At 40.7% G+C, this 18,754-nt stretch overlaps 1 protein-coding gene across 1 annotated transcript in view; it reads left to right on the plus strand.

The window, feature by feature from the left end:
• The window catches only part of LOC106584060 (podocan), a 31,751-nt gene that overhangs the window by 3,109 nt on the left and 9,888 nt on the right, over positions 1–18,754 (plus strand). The window contains exons 4-6 of the mRNA XM_082967916.1: positions 14,543–14,607; positions 16,156–16,265; positions 16,564–16,720. Of these exons, the coding sequence (XP_082824042.1) occupies positions 14,543–14,607; positions 16,156–16,265; positions 16,564–16,720 (332 nt within the window). The remainder of the gene's footprint in view (positions 1–14,542; positions 14,608–16,155; positions 16,266–16,563; positions 16,721–18,754) is intronic.

The raw sequence follows: 18,754 nt of genomic DNA on the forward strand, positions 1-18,754 counted from the left end.
TGGACTTGTGGCATATGTATGGGTGTCTGAACTGAATGTTATTTGATTCTTTTTTTAAATTTAACTAGGCAAGTCCGTTAAGAACAAATTCTTATTTTCAATGATTGCCTAAGAACAGTGGGTTAACTGCCTTGTTCAGGGGCAGAACGACAGATTCTTACCTTGTCAGCTCGGGGATTCAATCTTGCATCCTTTCAGTTACTAGTCCAACGCTCTAACCACTAGGCTACCTGCCGATTATGCAGACAACATAGAATTTCTGTTACAGTAAAATTTCTCATGAAAACTAGAAGAGAAGCAGTTAATCCCTCGTCAACCATCAACCAGGAAAGACTGGCATGCATGTTGTTGATGTTAGTTCTGTATGTGCAGTTAAAAGTGCTAAACTTAGGATTAAAAAAAAGCATTGTAATTAAAAAAAAAATCCATAATATATCTGGTGCTAATAGTGGAATGATAGTGTTTAACAGTATTACTTACCCGCCAGTGTTGTGATTGGCTGTGATATTCGCCTATTGAGTTCTCCCGCCGGAGTGGCATCTGTTGTCAAACTGGGAAAGCTGTTCTGACTTTGTGGATGTGTTATCTAGTGGAAATTGCTGGTTGCAAAAAGTCTACACTGTTCGCTCAATTTCAGTATATGTGAGAAAACAAGTACTGAATAGTGTAGGGAATCATTGTACCATCGTAATCGCTGTGAAGTATATTTTTAATAACAAAAAATAAGCTGGTAGACCAAATCCGCTGTTTGAAGCTGGCAGTGGTGGAAAAAGTACTCAATTGTCATACTTTTTCACCTTTATTTAACCAGGTAGGCTAATTGAGAACAAGTTCTCATTTGCAACTGCGACCTGGCCAAGATAAAGCATAGCAATTCGACAACACAGTTACACATGGAATAAACAAAACATACAGTCAATAATACAGTAGATCAAAAGAAAACAAAAAGTCTGTATACAGTGAGTGCAAATGAGGTAAGTTAAGGCAATAAATAGGCCATGGTGGCGAAGGAATTACAATATAGCAATTAAAACACTGGAATGGTAGATGTGCAGAAGATTAATGTGCAAGTAGAGATACTGGGGTGCAAAGGAGCAAGATAAATAAATAAATACAGTATGGGGATGAGGTAGGTAGATAGATGGGCTGTTTACAGATGGGCTATGTACAGGTGCAGTGATCTGTGAGCTGCTCTGACAGCTGGTGCTTAAAGCTAGTGAGGGAGATATGAGTCTCCAGCTTCAGTGATTTTTGCAGTTCGTTCCAGTCATTGGCAGCAGAGAACTGTAATGAAAGGCGGCCAAAGGAAGAATTGGCTTTGGGAGTGACCAGTGAGATATACCTGCTGGAGCGCATGCTACGAGTGGGTGCTGCTATGGTGACCAGTGAGCTGAGATAAGGCAGAGCTTTACCTAGCAGAGACTTGTAGATAACCTGTAGCGAGTGGGTTTGGCGACGAGTATGAAGCGAGGGCCAACCAACGAGAGCGTACAGGTTGCAATGGTGGGTAGTGTATGGGGCTTTGGTGACAAAACGGATGGCACTGTGATAGACTGCATCCAGTTTGTTGAGTGTTGGAGGCTATTTTATAGATGACATCACCGATGTCGAGGATCAGTAGGATGGTGAGTTTTACGAGGGTGTGTTTGGCAGCCTGAGTGAGTTGATGCTTTGTTTCTATATAGGAAGCCGATTCTAGATTTAATTTTGGATTAGAGATGCTTAATGTGAGTCTGGAAGGAGAGTTTACAGTCTAACCAGACACCCAGGTATTTGTAGTTTTCCACGTATTCTAAGTCAGAGCCGTCCAGAGTAGTGATGCTGGACAGGCGAGCAGGTGCGGGCAGTGATCGATTGAATAGCATGCATTTAGTTTTACCTGTGTTTAAGAGCAGTTGGAGGCCACGGAAGGAGAGTTGTATGGCATTGAAGCTCGTCTGGAGGTTAGTTAACACAGTGTCCAAAGAGGGGCCAGAAGTATACAGAATGGTGTCGTCTGCGTAGAGCTGGATCAGAGAATCACCGGCAGCAAGAGCAACATCATTGATGTATACAGAGAAGAGAGTCGGACCGAGAATTGAACCCTGTGGCACACCCATAGAGACTGTCAGAGGTCCGGACAACAGGCCCTCCGATTTGACACACTGAACTCTATCAGAGAAGTAGTTAGTAAACCAGGCGAGGAAATCATTTGAGAAACCAAGGCTGTCGAGTCTGCCAATAAGAATGTGATGATTGACAGAGTCGAAAGCCTTGGCCAGGTCGATGAATACGGCTGCACAGTAATGTCTCTTATCGATGGCGGTTATGATGGCGTTTAGGACCTTGAGCGTGGCTGAGGTGCACCCATGACCAACTCTGAAACCAGATTGCATAGCTGAGAAGGTACGGTGGGATTCGACATGGTCGGGAATCTGTTTGTTAACTTGGCTTTCGAAGACCTTCGAAAGACAGGGTAGGATAGATATAGGTCTGTAGCAGATTGGGTCTAGAGTGTCACCCCCTTTGAAGAGGGGGATGACCGCGGCAGCTTTCCAATCTTTGGGAATCTCAGATGATACGAAAGAGAGGTTGAACAGGCTAGTAATAGGGGTTGCAACAATTTCGGCAGACAATTTTAGAAAGAGAGGGTCCAGATTGTCTAGCCCGGCTGATTTGTATGGGTCCAGATTTTGCAGCTCTTTCAGAACATCAGCTATCTGGATTTGGGTGAAGGAGAAATGATGGGGGCTTTGGCAGGTTGCTGTGGAGGGTGCTGGGCAGTTGACCGGGGTAGGGGTAGCCGTAGAGAAATGCTTATTGAAATTCTCAATTATAGTGGATTTATCGGTGGTAGTGTTTCCTAGCCTCAGATCAGTGGGCACCTGGGAGGAGGTGCTCTTATTCTCCATGGACTTTACAGTGTCCCAGAACTTTTTTGAGTTAGTACTACAGGATGCACATTTCTGTTTCAAAAAGATAGCCTTAGCTTTTCTAACTGCCTGTGTATACTTGTTCCTAACTTCCCTGAAAAGTTGCATATCACGGGGGCTATTCGATGCTAATGCAGAAAGCCACAGGATGTTTTTGTGCTGGTCAAGGGCAGACAGGTCTGGAGTGAACCAAGGACTATATCTATTCCTAGTTCTACATTTTTTGAGTGGGGCATGCTTATTTAAGATGGTGAGGAAGGCACTTTTAAAGAATAGCCAGGCATCATCTACTGACAGGATGAGGTCAATGTCATTCCAGGATACCCCGGCCAGGTCGATTAGAAAGGCCTGCTCGCAGAAGTGTTTTAGGGAGCGTTTGACAGTGATGAGGGGTGGTCGTTTGGTCGCAGACCCATTACGGATGCAGGCAATGAGGCAGTGATCGCTGAGATCTTGATTGAAAACAGCAGAGGTGTATTTGGAGGGCGAGTTAGTTAGGATGACATCTATGAGGGTGCCCGTGTTTACGAATTTGGGGTTGTACCTGGTAGGTTCATTGATAATTTGTGTGAGATTGAGGGCATCAAACTTAGATTGCAGGATGGCCGGGGTGTTAAGCATGTCCCAGTTTAGGTCACCTAGTAGCACGAGCTCAGAAGATAGATGGGGGGGAAATCAATTCACATATGGTATCGAGGGCACAGCTGGAGGCAGAGGGAGGTCTATAGCAAGCGGCAACAGTGAGAGACTTGTTTCTGGAAAGGTGAATTTTTAGAAGTAGAAGCTCGAATTGTTTGGGTACAGACTTGGATAGTAATACAGAACTCTGCAGGCTATCTTTGCAGTAGATTGCAACACCGCCCCCTTTGGCAGTTCTATCTTGGCGGAAAATGTTATAGTTAGCGATGGAGATTTCAGGGTTTTTGGTGGTTTTCTTAAGCCAGGATTCAGACACGGCTAAGACATCCGGGTTGGCAGATTGTGCTAAAGCATTGAGTAAAACAAACTTAGGGAGTAGGCTTCTAATGTTAACATGCATGAAACCAAGGCTTTTACGCTTACAGAAGTCAACAAATGAGAGCACCTGGCGAGTGGGAGTGGAGCTAGGCACTGCAGGACCTGGATTAACCTCCACATCACCAGAGGAACAGAGTTGAAGTAGGATAAGGGTACGGCTAAAGGCTATACGAACTGGCCGTCTAGCATGTTTGGAACAGAGAGTAAAAGGAGCAGGTTTCTGGGCACGATAGGATAGATTCAAGGCATAGTGTACAGACAAAGGTAGGGTAGGATGTGAGTACATTGGAGGTAAACCTAGGCATTGAGTAATGATGAGAGAGATATAGTCTCTAGAGACGTTTAAACCAGGTGATGTCATCGCATATGTAGGAGGTGGAACAACATGGTTGGTTAAGGCATATTGAGCAGGGATAGAGGCTCTACAGTGAAATAAGACGGTAATCACTAACCAGGACAGTAATGGACGAGGCATATTGATATTAGAGAGAGGCATGCGTAGCCAAGTGAACATATGGGTCCAGTGATTGGTTGGGCTGACTGGGGACACGGCGATTCAGACAGTTAGCAGGCCGATGCTAACAAGCTAAAAGTTAGTAGGCCGGGGCTAAACAAGCTAGCAATTAGCAGACCGGGGCTGGCAAGCTAGCAGTCCGGGTTAGCAAGCAAGCAGTTGGCAGACCGGGGCTAGGGTTCCAAGTAGCTCTAGATAGCTAGCAGGCCGGTTAGCAGAATGGGCCTTCAGCGGACGTCGCGCCTGAGGGGCCTGTTGGAATCCTCGGGCAGATTATGTCGGTATTCCAGTCGTAGAGGATCGGCGGGGTTCCGTGCCCCGTACCGGCAGTAGAAGGGGTCCGGATATTGTAGCCCAGGAGTGGGCTTCGGTGGTAGCACAGGAGCCCTGGCCGAGCTAGCTTCAGGCTAATTGGTGCTTGCTCCGTGATGGAAACGCTAGCCAGGAGTAATCACCCGGGATTGCGGTTAGCTTGTTGCGAAGATCCAGATGAAAATGTTCAGAGTTTGCGGTAGGAATCCGGGGATATGGGGAAAAAAATATATAAAATAATAATAGGTCCGTTATGCTCTGGTTTGAGTCACGTTGTTCGAACTGGCGAGAGCTTTCCGAGCTAAAGGTTAGCTAATGACCGTTAGCAATGGTTTGCTGACTGATAGCTGGTAGGTAGTTAGCTGGCTAGCTTCAGTTGAGGGATTCCAGATCCGAAGTAAATAGAAATACTTTAGAAAGAAAAAAAACAGATCCACGCCACATTGGGTGAGGCGGGTTGCAGGAGACTATTTAAAAGTTGAGGTTTAGGAAAATATTTTAAAAAGATATGCGAAGAAAAAGGATGTAAAAAGATATATACAAGGGACACGACAGGACAAAGACGTCTGACTGCTACGCCATCTTGGAAATATACTTGAGTAAAAGTTCTAGATACCTTAATAGAAAATTACTCAAGTGAAAGTAACTCAGTAAAATACTACTTGAGTAAAAGTCTAAAAGTATTTGGTTATAAATGTACTTAAGTACAGTGGCAGAAAAAGTACTAAATTGTTATACTTGAGTAAAAGTATAAGTCAATTCTACATCAAATTCCTTATATTAAGCAAACCAGAAGGCACGATCTTCTTGTTTTTAAAATTTATGGACAGACGGGCACACTCCAACACTCAGACATAATTTACAAACACATTTTTTGTGTTTAGTGAGTCTTCCAGATCAGAGGCAGTAGGGATGACAACTCATTACATTGATAGGTGCATACATTTGAACCATATTGCTGCCCTCCCTGAGCATTCAAAATGTAACAAGTACTTTTGGGTGTTAGGGAAAATGTATGGGGGTAAAAAGTACATATGTTCTTTAGGAATGTAGTGGAGTGGAAGTAAAAGTTGTCAAAACTATAAATAGTAAAGTACAGATACCCATAAAAAAACGACTTAAGTAAAGTATTTTTACTTAAGTACTTTACACCACTGGAAGCTGGTGGACCAAAACTGAAAATAACTTTCATTTTAATCCACCAGCTTCAAACAGCTGTAAAAACTATATTTTTGTTATTGAAAATATATTTCATAGCGATTTAGATGGTACAATTATTTAGAAAATGTTTTGTTGACTAAGCGAGGGAAATGCTGTAAGTTAAGAGGACTATTTTGGAAGATGAGAGGTTGAGGATTATAGTAAATAATTGACGTTATCCAAGCAAGCCAAATGTGCACTTCACACCATAGCGTAGCACCCCATATTATCAGCATATTCAACAACATTTAAGAAATATATTACCTTCAACAGTATTATCTTGTGATGAAGCCATCAATGTTTTGTGATTATTGGTGTTGTAAAAATGTTAGCTAACGGGTTAGCAATTAGCATGTTTGAAATTTCAGTGGAAATACTACTACTATCAGCTTTTTGATAAGCAGTTTAGCAAAAAAAATATGTCCCGTATTACCGGCATACGGTCTCCAGTTATTGGCCACCTTACTATTTTGTTCAATTACAAGATATATCAGTTTAATTTTGTTCAAAAAAAGAGACACCAACCTCGTATCTGAAGTGTTTACTAGATAGTTGACTAGTTCGCTAGCCTTCCGGTGAAAAAAATAAATACTTGCCTGAAATCTGTTAGCTATATTTCAGAGGTAAAAAGTTGGATATTAAATGATGTGTGGTCTGTTGCGCAGTCGAATTTTGCAATATGCAGCGTGTCCCACAAAATGTGTGTATATATATATATATATATATACACACATGTACTATATACTCTATATATATATATATATATATATATATATATATATATATATATATATATATATATATATATATATATACACACATTTTGTGGGACACGCTGCATATTGCAAAATTCGACTGCGCAACAGACCACACATCATTTAATATCCAACTTTTTACCTCTGAAATATAGCTAACAGATTTCAGGCAAGTATTTATTTTTTTCACCGGAAGGCTAGCGAACTAGTCAACTATCTAGTAAACACTTCAGATACGAGGTTGGTGTCTCTTTTTTTGAACAAAATTAAACTGATATATCTTGTAATTGAACAAAATAGTAAGGTGGCCAATAACTGGAGACCGTATGCCGGTAATACGGGACATATTTTTTTTGCTAAACTGCTTATCAAAAAGCTGATAGTAGTAGTATTTCCACTGAAATTTCAATTTTCATTGCAATTTATGTTAGTTAAGTAATATATATATATATATATATATATATATACACACATGTACTATATACTCTATATATATATATATATATATATATATATATATATATATATATATATATATATATATATATATATATATATATATATTACTTAACTAACATAAATTGCAATGAAAATTGGTGGTCAGCTAGATAGAAGGGTGTCTTCAGTCGCAAAAGTTACCGTTATTTTCCAGTCCATTTAAATGTTGGTCTTGAGGTGATTTAATCCTCTAACCGCTAGAGAGTGTCCGAAGTTAGGGGGTGTTCAATGTTGGGGGGAAGTTAGCTACCATAAAACTCATATCATATACAGCAGCGGTCCCCAACCTTTTTTGGGCCACGGACCGGTTTAATGTCAGACAATATTTTCACGGACCGGCCTTTAAGGTGTGGCGGATAAATACACAAAATAAAATGATACGACCGGCATAAAAACTGTGGTATTTTTTAAATATAATAACAAATGTGAATGCACTGTGTACTCGTATGCACCTTTATTAGCAGCGTCCTCGTAACATCGCACCAACAACATAACATGAGTAACATCCTCTCTGCCCCCTAACACTCTCTGGTCGCTATGGTAACATTTAAACATGCCTTAAAAATAAGATACAACACAAAAACAAATATAAAGTGAATGAAAAATACAACTCACCATAACGCTAAATCAGTGGGAGCCCTGAGCTTGTTTCTCTGCAACGAGACGGTCCCATCTAGGGGTAATAGGAGACAATGACACCCGAAGTGTGTTGCTTATGTCCAGTCTACTCCGTCATTTTGTTTTGGTTGCTGTCATTGCAGAAAATCCCGCTTCACACAAATAGGATGTTGGAAATGGCAACAGGGTTTTCAATGCTGTTGTGGCGATCTCAGGGTATTCTGCCGTGACTTTAATCCAGAACACCGGCAGAGTTGTTGTCTCGAACATACTTTTAAGGCCGCCGTCATTTGCAATCTCCAGCAGTTGATCTTCTTCTTGCATAGACATGCTGGATTCACCTGGTTTGTTGACAAATGGGTCGCGGATCCATTCCTTGGCAGTTCGTGGGTCTTTTGTGGTTGGGAAGTAGCGCTCAAACTCTTTTAAAAGCAAAGACAGGTGATCGCGCACCAGCTGGGACAATGAAGGCTCGGGCTCAGTCTCTTCCAAAATCCCCGCGAATGTTTGAAACATGTCAAATATACCTCTGTTCACACGCCGTCCCCACAAATCCAGTTTGGCTTTAAATGCAGCTACTTTATCTGCCAACTTGAAGACAGTTGTCATTTTCCCCTGAAGTGACCAATTGAGTTCATTGAGCAGGTTGAATATGTGGCACAAGTAAGCGAGTTTTGCGACCCATTCCTCTTCACTGAAATGTGCTGCCAGGGGTGACTTTTTTTCTGAGAGAAGTCTCTGCAGCGGCTCTCGTAACTCAAACACTCTGGCCAGCGATCTCCCTCGGGATAACAATCTTATTTCTGTGTATAAGAGAAGGTGTCTGTGCTCCGCGTTCATTTTTCAAAATAAAACATTGTTCAGACTCAGATAATAAATAAAACGGAAATAATGTAAGTTATTTATTCTTTTTCTGCGGCCCGGTACCAAATGACCCACGGACCGGTACCGGTCCGCGGCCCGGTGGTTGGGGAACGCTGACTTACAGTTTCAACGTTTATGATCACTATGTTTGATGTACAGTTACAAGATGACATGGCGTCATACCCTTAGTTGTTCTGAACAGAATGAGTTTATGTTTGTCTATTGTAAAGAGAATTTGCCGCTGCACACGCACCTGAAAGCACTAATGACTCCTTTCTATGCACACCAAAATGATCTGTTTCCCTGAATTGCATTGTGAAAGCCTAACAGTGTAATATCGTATTTTATAACTTATACTTTACAACTCATGTTGGCAATAGAACAGGCTTTCAAATTATACCCACCTGACCCAGATTGCGATTTATAATGGACATTTTTGGATTGTGTAAACAACAACAGTAATTGTGTGAGGGCGGTGATTCAGGGTTGTATTTCAAACAAAACAACTACAAGTGAGTTTGCTCTAGTTCCTCAACGGCACAGCTAGGAGAGCTCAAAAAAGCTCCTTGAAATTGAAGACTCTAATTTGAGTCATAAAAGTGCATTGAAATGACTTAGGAACTGTCCACACTTTGGATAAGTATGTGGCCACTTGGAGACACCAGTTAGTCCTCTCACTCAAACCCTTATGTTGCACCGACCACACATTTTCCAATATTATTTTTATCATGTTACTAAATGTATCCAGAGTATTTTCAGATTTGGTTATCAACAAATGCAGTGAAAAAAGTACAGTTAATTTAAAATTCACAGAAAATCAACAGTGTAATGTTTGGATTCAGTCTTGTCAGGTGAATTGTTGTGTCTTCACCTTTGGTCTAATACTTTTCCTATAATCTTGAAACTGTTCCCTTTCAATTGTTACCATGGTTATGCATATGCTTTTCATATTTCTTCTGTAAGAAACATTTACATTTAGCCCTATCCATAGGCTAATTCCCATGAGTGTAAAGGGTAAGGAAATACAGGCTGGCACCACATTACTACAAGACAAAACAGCTCGCTCAATCAAGCCGGATGGTCTTGTAAGTATAAAAGCAAAGCTTGCTTTCGTATAAGTCTATATATGAGTAGCTGTGACCAGCACACCACCACCTGCTGCTCAGCTGATTGGTTGACATACTGTAAATTGAGAAATGTTATGACTAAACTTCACAAAAAGAAGATGAAATGATATTATCAAACAAAGATAAATTACATAAAACACTATGGAAAAAGACTGGAGTACTGTAGCTTAAATGATATCATGGGAAGAAAACCCAATTAATCTCCATCGTTCATTGAAGTTAATGGGTAATTTATAACAAAACCTTTCGATATTGCCAATCATTTCAATTATTATTTTACTAGTAAAGTGGAAAGACTCAGAAAGGAAATTACAACATTGAACAATAATAATGAAATAATGACAGGGAATGATTGCTGTTTTGAATTAGGTCAAGTTAGTGTGGGCGAGAAGGAAAAACAATTGTTATGCGTCAATAATGATGAACCTAAAATAGTAAAGCACCCTTTGCTGGTTCTAACAGCCGCCCAATCAGTATGCTGCCTATTCTTAGTAAACTGATGAAGAGAATTGTGTTTGACCAAATACAATGCTATTTTTCAGAAAACAAGTTAACTACTGACTTTCAACATACATATGGAGAAGGGCACTCAACTTGTACTGCACAGTCTCAGATTACTGATGATTGGTTAAAATACATGGATAATAAGATGATAGTTAGAGCTGTATTGTTAGATTTCAGTGCAGCCTTTGATGTTATTGATAATAAATTGTTATTGAAAATACTCACTGCTATGGCTTTACATCACCTGCCGTCAATGGTTGGAGAGTTATTCATCCAATAGAACCTAGAGAGTGTTCTTCAATGGAAGCTTCTCTAACATCAGATATGTACAGTGCAGTGTCCCCCAAGGCAGTTGCCTTGGGCCGTTACTCTTCTCTATTTTTACAAATAATTTGCCACTGGTCATACACGAAGCTAGAATGACTATGTATGCGGATGATTCCACACTCTACATGTCCGCACCCAAAGCCAGTGAGCTCAATGAAATTCTAAATAAGGAGTTACAGTCAGTTTCAGAATGGTTGTTTAATAATAAACTGGTCTTAAATACATCTAAAGCTTAAAGCATTGGATTTGGTTTATAACATTCTCTAAGACCTACACCTCAACAGGAGTTATACATAAAGGGTGTGACCATTGAGCAAGTTGAGGAAAGTAAACTCCTAGGTATAACATTGGATTGACGAGAGATTAACTGGTTCTCCTAGTTTCTATGAGAATTATTACTGTATCAAAAATAACATGAATTCCCTTCCATCTCCAATTACACAAATGGTAAAATTACATTTAAACTGATTAAAAAACAAACAAACACATGCACACACAGACACTCTCTAACGCACACATTGTTTTTGTTGTTGTATTGTTTGTATTATTTTTTGTTGCATTATTTGTATATTGTTGTATTTCAAATTTGTGTGACATTCCTTGTCTATTATTGTATCAGTCTTTTGTGTTTTTTTGTGGACCCCAGGAAGAGTAGCTGCTGCAAAAGCTAATGGGGATCCAAATAAACAAATAAGTCAGTGCATTCAACTAATGTAGATAAACAACCACATGTAAAAAGTACATGGCCAATTGCAACCATCAAAGGCTTGCAAACTATTACGGACTACAAAGGGAAGCCCAGCCGCGAGCTGCCCAGTGACATGAGCCTACCAGACAAGCTAAATTACTTCTATGCGCTCTTTGAGGCAAGCAAAAACACTGAAGCATGCATGAGAGCACCAGCTGTTCAGGAAGACTGTGTGATCACGTTCTCCACAGTCCAATGTGAGTAAGACCTTTAAACAGCTCAACACTCACAAGGCCACAGGGCCAGACGGATTACCAGGACGTGTACTCAGAGCATGCGCTGGCAAGTGTCTTCAATGACATTTTCAACCTGTCCCTGACGGAGTCTGTAATAAATGCATACAGTGGGGCAAAAAAGTATTTAGTCAGCCACCAATTGTGCAAGTTCTCCCACTTAAAAAGATGAGAGAGGCCTGTAATTTTCATCATAGGTACACGTCAACTATGACATACAAAATGAGAAGAAAAAAAATCCAGAAAATCACATTGTAGGATTTTTTATGAATTTATTTGCAAATTATGGTGGAAAATAAGTATTTGGTCACCTACAAACAAGCAAGATTTCTGGCTCTCACAAACCTGTAACTTCTTCTTTAAGAGGCTCCTCTGTCCTCCACTCGTTACCTGTATTAATGGCACCTGTTTGAACTTGTTATCAGTATAAAAGACACCTGTCCACAACCTCAAACAGTCACACTCCAAACTCCACTATGGCCAAGACCAAAGAGCTGTCAAAGGACACCAGAAACAGAATTGTAGACCTGCACCAGGCTGGGAAGACTGAATCTGCAATAGGTAAGCAGCTTGGTTTGAAGAAATCAACTGTGGGAGCAATTATTAGGAAATGGAAGACGTACAAGACCACTGATAATCTCCCTCGATCTGGGGCTCCACGCAAGATCTCACCCCGTGGGGTCAAAATGATCACAAGAACGGTGAGCAAAAATCCCAGAAGCACACGGGGGGACCTAGTGAATGACCTGCAGAGAGCTGGGACCAAAGTAACAAAGCCTACCATCAGTAACACACTACGCCGCCAGGGACTCAAATCCTGCAGTGCCAGACGTGTCCCCCTGCTTAAGCCAGTACATGTCCAGGCCCGTCTGAAGTTTGCTAGAGAGCATTTTGATGATCCAGAAGAGGATTGGGAGAATGTCATATGGTCAGATGAAACCAAAATAGAACTTTTCGGTAAAAACTCAACTCGTCGTGTTTGGAGGACAAAGAATGCTGAGTTGCATCCAAAGAACACCATACCTACTGTGAAGCATGGGGTGGAAACATCATGCTTTGGGGCTGTTTTTCTGCAAAGGGATCAGGACGACTGATCCGTGTAAAGGAAAGAATGAATGGGGCCATGTATCGTGAGATTTTGAGTGAAAACCTCCTTCCATCAGCAAGGGCATTGAAGATGAAACGTGGCTGGGTCTTTCAGCATGACAATGATCCCAAACACACTTCCCGGGCAACGAAGGAGTGGCTTCGTAAGAAGCATTTCAAGGTCCTGGAGTGGCCTAGCCAGTCTCCAGATCTCAACCCCATAGAAAATCTTTGGAGGGAGTTGAAAGTCCGTGTTGCCCAGCGACAGCCCCAAAACATCACTGCTCTAGAGGAGATCTGCATGGAGGAATGGGCCAAAATGCCAGCAACAGTGTGTGAAAACCTTGTGAAGACTTACAGAAAACGTTTGACCTGTGTCATTGCCAACAAAGGGTATATAACAAAGTATTGAGATAAACTTTTGTTATTGACCAAATACTTATTTTCCACCATAATTTGGAAATAAATTCATTAAAAATCCTACAATGTGATTTTCTGGATTTTTTTCTCTCATTTTGTCTGTCATAGTTGACGTGTACCTATGATGAAAATTACAGTCCTCTCTCATCTTTTTAAGTGGGAGAACTTGCACAATTGGTGGCTGACTAAATACTTTTTTGCCCCACTGTATTTCAAGCAGACCACCATAGTACCTGTGTTCAGGAACGCCAAGGTAACCTGCCTAAATTATTGCTGACCCGTAGCACTCACGTCTGTAGCCATGAAGTGCTTTGAAAGGCTGGTCATGGCTCACATCAACACCATCAGAAACCCTAGATCCACTCCAATCGCATACTGCCCCACTGTGTGGCCAAGCATGACTCAAACACCATCATTAAGTTTGCCGACGACACAACGGTGGTAGGCTTGATCAACGACAACGATGAGACAGCCTATAGGGAGAAGGTCAGAGACCTGGCAGGGTGGTGCCAGGAGAAAAACCTCTCCCTCAACGTGATCAAGACAATGGAGCTGATCGTGGACTACAGGAAAAGGAGGGCCGAGTACGCCCCCATTCACATCGACGGGGCTGTAGTGGAGCAGGACGAGAGCTTCAAGTTCCTTGGTGTTCACATCACCAACAATCTATCATGGTCCAAACACACCAAGACAGTCGTAAAGAGGGCACGACAACACCTATTCCCCCTCAGGAGACTGAAAAGATTTAGCATGGGTCCTCAGATCCTCAAAAAGTTCTACAGCTGCACCATCGAGAGCATCCTGACATATTGGTGTGGCTAGCTACCAGGTTAAGTGAGCAGTGTGTCAAGAAGCTTTGCGGCTTAGCAGGTTTGTGTTTCGGAAGACGCATGGCTCTCGACATTAGCCTCTACCGAGTCCGTAAGGGAGTTGCAGCAATGGGAAAAGACTGCAACTACCGATTGGATATCACGAAATTGGGGAGAAAAAGGGGGTTAAGGGCTTGTAAGTAAGCATTTCATGGTAAGGTCTACACCTGTTATATTCGGCGCATGTGACAAATTGGATTTGATTTATTAATCTGGCTAAGAGACTGCCCACTGGGCACAGACATCAATTCTAAATCTATTCCACATAGGTTCAATGCAATTTCATTGAAATGACATGGAATCAACATTGATTCAACCAGTGTGTGGGCTCTAGTTCTTCTAGATCCACTCCATTAATAATGTATACCTAATTAAAATGATGATTACTGTTTTATTTTCTCTTATATGCTGTCCAGGTCTATTCACTAAAACAAATCAGTCTGATCTTTATTTTCTGTGTTGTATATGTTTTTAGGCTGAATAACATTTTCCATGTTCTATTTTTCTTGTATGTCTGTGTTTGTGTGTGTGTATTCAGGCCTTGAAGATGAAGGATTTACAGTGCTGGAACAACTGAGTTACTTGTACTTGGCCAATAACAAGGTGATTAATTCTAAACACAGCCGTAAACATAGACCTTACACATTCAACAAATCAACACATCACTATTCTTCCGTCATTGCGACATAACTTGAACCAGGGGAATATAGTTCCATGTAAACATTTTTCAGTACATGTTTTCACTTGTGGTAGTCATTAATATATAATCAGTTCTCCCAGGAGTGAGTAGCATACAGTATAGTGTGCTGTGCTCATTAAAAGTACTGCTAGGTCATCATGGAGCTCTCTGAAACCATCTTCACACCTTTATTTGGTTCTACTCCTATTGGAATCCTAATTTTAAAAACATGATGGATGGTCTTAAGGTTGAGACAACCAAAGTCCTGCATCCACAAGAATTCAGCAATACAGATATGTAATGACTCAGGCTAAAGCCATAACACAGTGTCTCTCTTCAAAGAGTAGAGCCGCACTGGTTTGAGTGTGTCAAGAACTGCAACATGGCTGGGTTTTTCATGCTCAACAGTTTCCCGTGTGTATAGAATGGTCCACTTTTCAACCATGATTACTACATTTTTAGATAGCTGGCTGCTAGACAAACTTACCAGTCAACATGGGCTAATTTAGTGACTGTCAGTGACTGACATAACAAAAGAAAAACTGCTGATGCACAACCACATTTTTGAAATTGCACCTTGTGTATTCTACTATTGTCACTCTCAACAGTACGTTGAGACCCCGACTTGTATTTTTTTGTTCTAGAATGAACTTTTTCCCTCTCCTTCCCTAATTGGATCTTCAACCTTGGATCTCTTATTCTTAGTGCGTCAGAGTACAATTCTGCGTGAAATGTATATTATTTCCTATTCTATTTTGTTATGATGCTGTATCCTTGCCAGCTGTGCTGCTGTTGCCAGCAGGAGAGGTGGTAGACAGTGAACCAAGCTTCAAAGACACCCATGTTACTTTTATCCATAAACCATGTTGAAAAGGGGACAGATAGAATATAATGCTATGTAACGCTACACTCTTAGAAAGAAAGGTGCTATCTAGAACCTAAAAGGGTTCTTATGAGAACCCTTTGAAGAACACTTGTTGGTTCCAGGTAGAACCCTTTTGGTTCCAAGTAGAGCCATTTTGGGTTAAATGTAGAACCCTTTCCACAGAGGTTATATCTGGAACCAAAATTGTTCTACCTGGAACCAAAAAGAGTTGTTCTTGGAACTAAAAAGGGTTCTCCTATGGGGGCAGCCAAATAACCCTTTTGAAACCAAGAGTGTCAAGTTAAGCTCGCTACCACTGTGGTAGTTTCTCCTATTTCTCCTGTCATAGCCATTTCAAGCAATGCAGAAACTCCCTCTTGGCATAATTTGGGAGGGAAACAGTTATGAAATGTACTGAAATGTTCATTTGTTTTGACTCATCCGTCAATGTTCCAAGGTCAATTGAGAATGATTGTCTGTGTGGCGTAAATTACCCCTCACTGCCAGCACATACAGGTCATTTTGTGGTCAGTACAACAGGAGAAAACAAAAGAAGAGTAACATAATACCTCTCTCTCTCTTTCCCTCTGTTTTTTTCCCCTGCCAGCTCACCACAGCACCCAAACACCTGCCTCCCTCACTGGTCAGTGCTGATTTCGCCGCTAATTTGCTCACGAAGATCTACCCGTACACATTTGGTCAGAAGCCAGGACTGAAGTAAGCGGTCAATGTCTGTGTATGTATGTATATATGTGTGTGTGTGCGTGCGTGCGTGCGTGCGTGTGTGTGTGCGTGTGTGTGTGTGTGAGAGAGAGGGTGAGCAGGTAGGTAGTTGGTTGGGCATAGGAGGATTACATTTTCACAGTAAAAACGTCTTATGTTGCTGTAGGTGTTATATTGCATTTAATTACTTTGCTTTGTTCATAAAAAAGCATATCACCCATCGCTTATCTTTCCCCTTTGCTCCACTCCAGACCACTAATTTCATGCATTCCCCATGTCCTAACCACCCCAGGTCAGTGTATCTCCATGACAACAAGCTAACAGATGCAGGGCTACCTGAGAACATGTTTAACGGTTCTGACAGCCTGGAGGTTCTCATCATGTCCAGTAACTTCCTCCGCTACGTCCCTAGGAGCCTGCCCTCCTCCATCTACCGCCTCCATCTGAAGGTGAGCTTGTGAAATCAAGTTGAGTAGCTACAGCCCTCACACAATAACAACCTATCCTGAGAGCTCACTCCCCATTCATACCGCCAAGTTGATCTCTGTTTATAAACTGTCTAGATATTCCCATGTAAGTACTCTAATATCTAACAAATGCATAAAAACGCTTGATTTATATACAGGGTTGGGTAGGTTACTTTCTAAATGTAATCAGTTACTAGTTACCTGTCAAATTGTAATCAGTATTAACTTTTGGATTACTTTCAGTTACTTTTTGATTACTTTTCCCTTAGCCTTTAAAAGCCATTAGAAAAAGACTAAAAGGAATATGACCAATTGAATGACATCTATATCTATGTTATAGTTCATGTAGCTGGCCATCAATGGATGTTGCATTTGACTTCATGCATTGGTTCTGTGGGGGGGGTCATACTAAGCTAACGTATGGAATTGTTTTAAGATGGTCATACCATAGGTCATACCATAGGTCATACCATAGGTCATTAATAAATGGCAAAACAAACAGTCAAAAACAAAATTGTGAGGAATAAGATTTTGAAGTGTCTGCCCTATATCTAGGAGGTATAAGAAAGCTAAGGAAATATTTTGTTTTTTAGATTGACACACTTTTAATACCCCTTGATTTTCAAGCATAGGATTGGAATTATGGAAGTATAGATGAGCCAAATTGTTTTACCTGAGCATTACCCAAAAACCAAGGACGTTTTAGCCTACTCTGTTGTTTATGATTATGTTGTCTTGGAGGACTAATTGGGCTCATTGCTTCGAGTTGAAAAATAAATGCTGCTCTCATGGAATGGCATGCTTTAAGCACTACCAAAAAGTATTATTTGCAAGTAAAAAAATGTATGCTAAATATGCTGGATTTGCTATTGGCCTATTGTTTACGTTTTGTTGGCGAGAATTTGATATTGCGATAATTTGCAGCTGTTTAAAGGGCGAATCCACAGTTGAAACAATAGCAAAGCGGTCACCACACCTCTATTTGGTAAAAAGCTGAGAGATGGGCCTTGAGAAATGTAACCACTCTCAGATTAATAGACAGAGCTATGGATGCAAGGACTGACCATCCATGATATCAAAAACATTTTTAACCATGTTTTGAGTCTATACAGTGTTTGTTTACATTTACAATGTTCACTAACATTGGAGAAAAACAAGCTTATATTTTGGGTTCTCATGGGGTGTGACAGTAGAACTAAGCTCATGAGGCATTTATAAGTTATATTCTTAAAGAATCAATGGGTACAATATATATTATTCATTTATAAATCCAAAAATGGATGTAGCAACTACAGATTGCCCCTTTAAGTTTATCAAAAGTACAGAAGTTTGAGCATGTGTCCGTTAGGCCTATGGATTTTTTTATTTATTAGCACGAATTAGATTGAGCAATAAAAGCCCCACTCGTGGTCTTCTTAAATTAAACTTGTTTTTGACAGTATGGAGCACAATACCACAGAGTAGTTTAGAAGGTAACTCCCTCAGTCACGTCCTGACCAGTAAAAGGGGTTATTTGTCATTGTAGTTTGGTCAGGGCGTGGCAGGGGGTGTTTGTTTTGTGTGTTTTGGTGTTTTTGGTTTAGGTTCTATGTTTTCTATTTCTATGTTTAAATCTAGTTTTCTATTTCTATGTTGGGTTTTTGGCAATGACCTCCAATTAGAGGCAGCTGGTTGTCGTTGTCTCTAATTGGAGGCCATATTTAGTTGTGTTTGTTTCACTTGTGTTTTTTGGGTGGTTATTTTCTGGATAGCCTGGGAGCCTTATGGAACTGTTTTCGTCGTTTGTTTATTTTGTTTAAGTGTTTTCTTTAAATAAATTAAGAAGATGAGCACTTTACCCGCTGCGCCTTGGTCCAATCCTTACGACGCCTATGACACCCTCAAACTTATATTACATAGGCTGGGATCCGAACTATGCAGTTGTTGCAAGAGCACATTTTTCACTGGTCGCAAAAACAATGATTGATAGGTATCTTAAACTTCTTCAATTAAACTATTATTCAGTTAAAATACACA

Source organism: Salmo salar, chromosome 23, assembly GCF_965601325.2.
Source record: "Salmo salar chromosome 23, fSalSal1, whole genome shotgun sequence".
Lineage (NCBI taxonomy): Eukaryota > Metazoa > Chordata > Actinopteri > Salmoniformes > Salmonidae > Salmo > Salmo salar.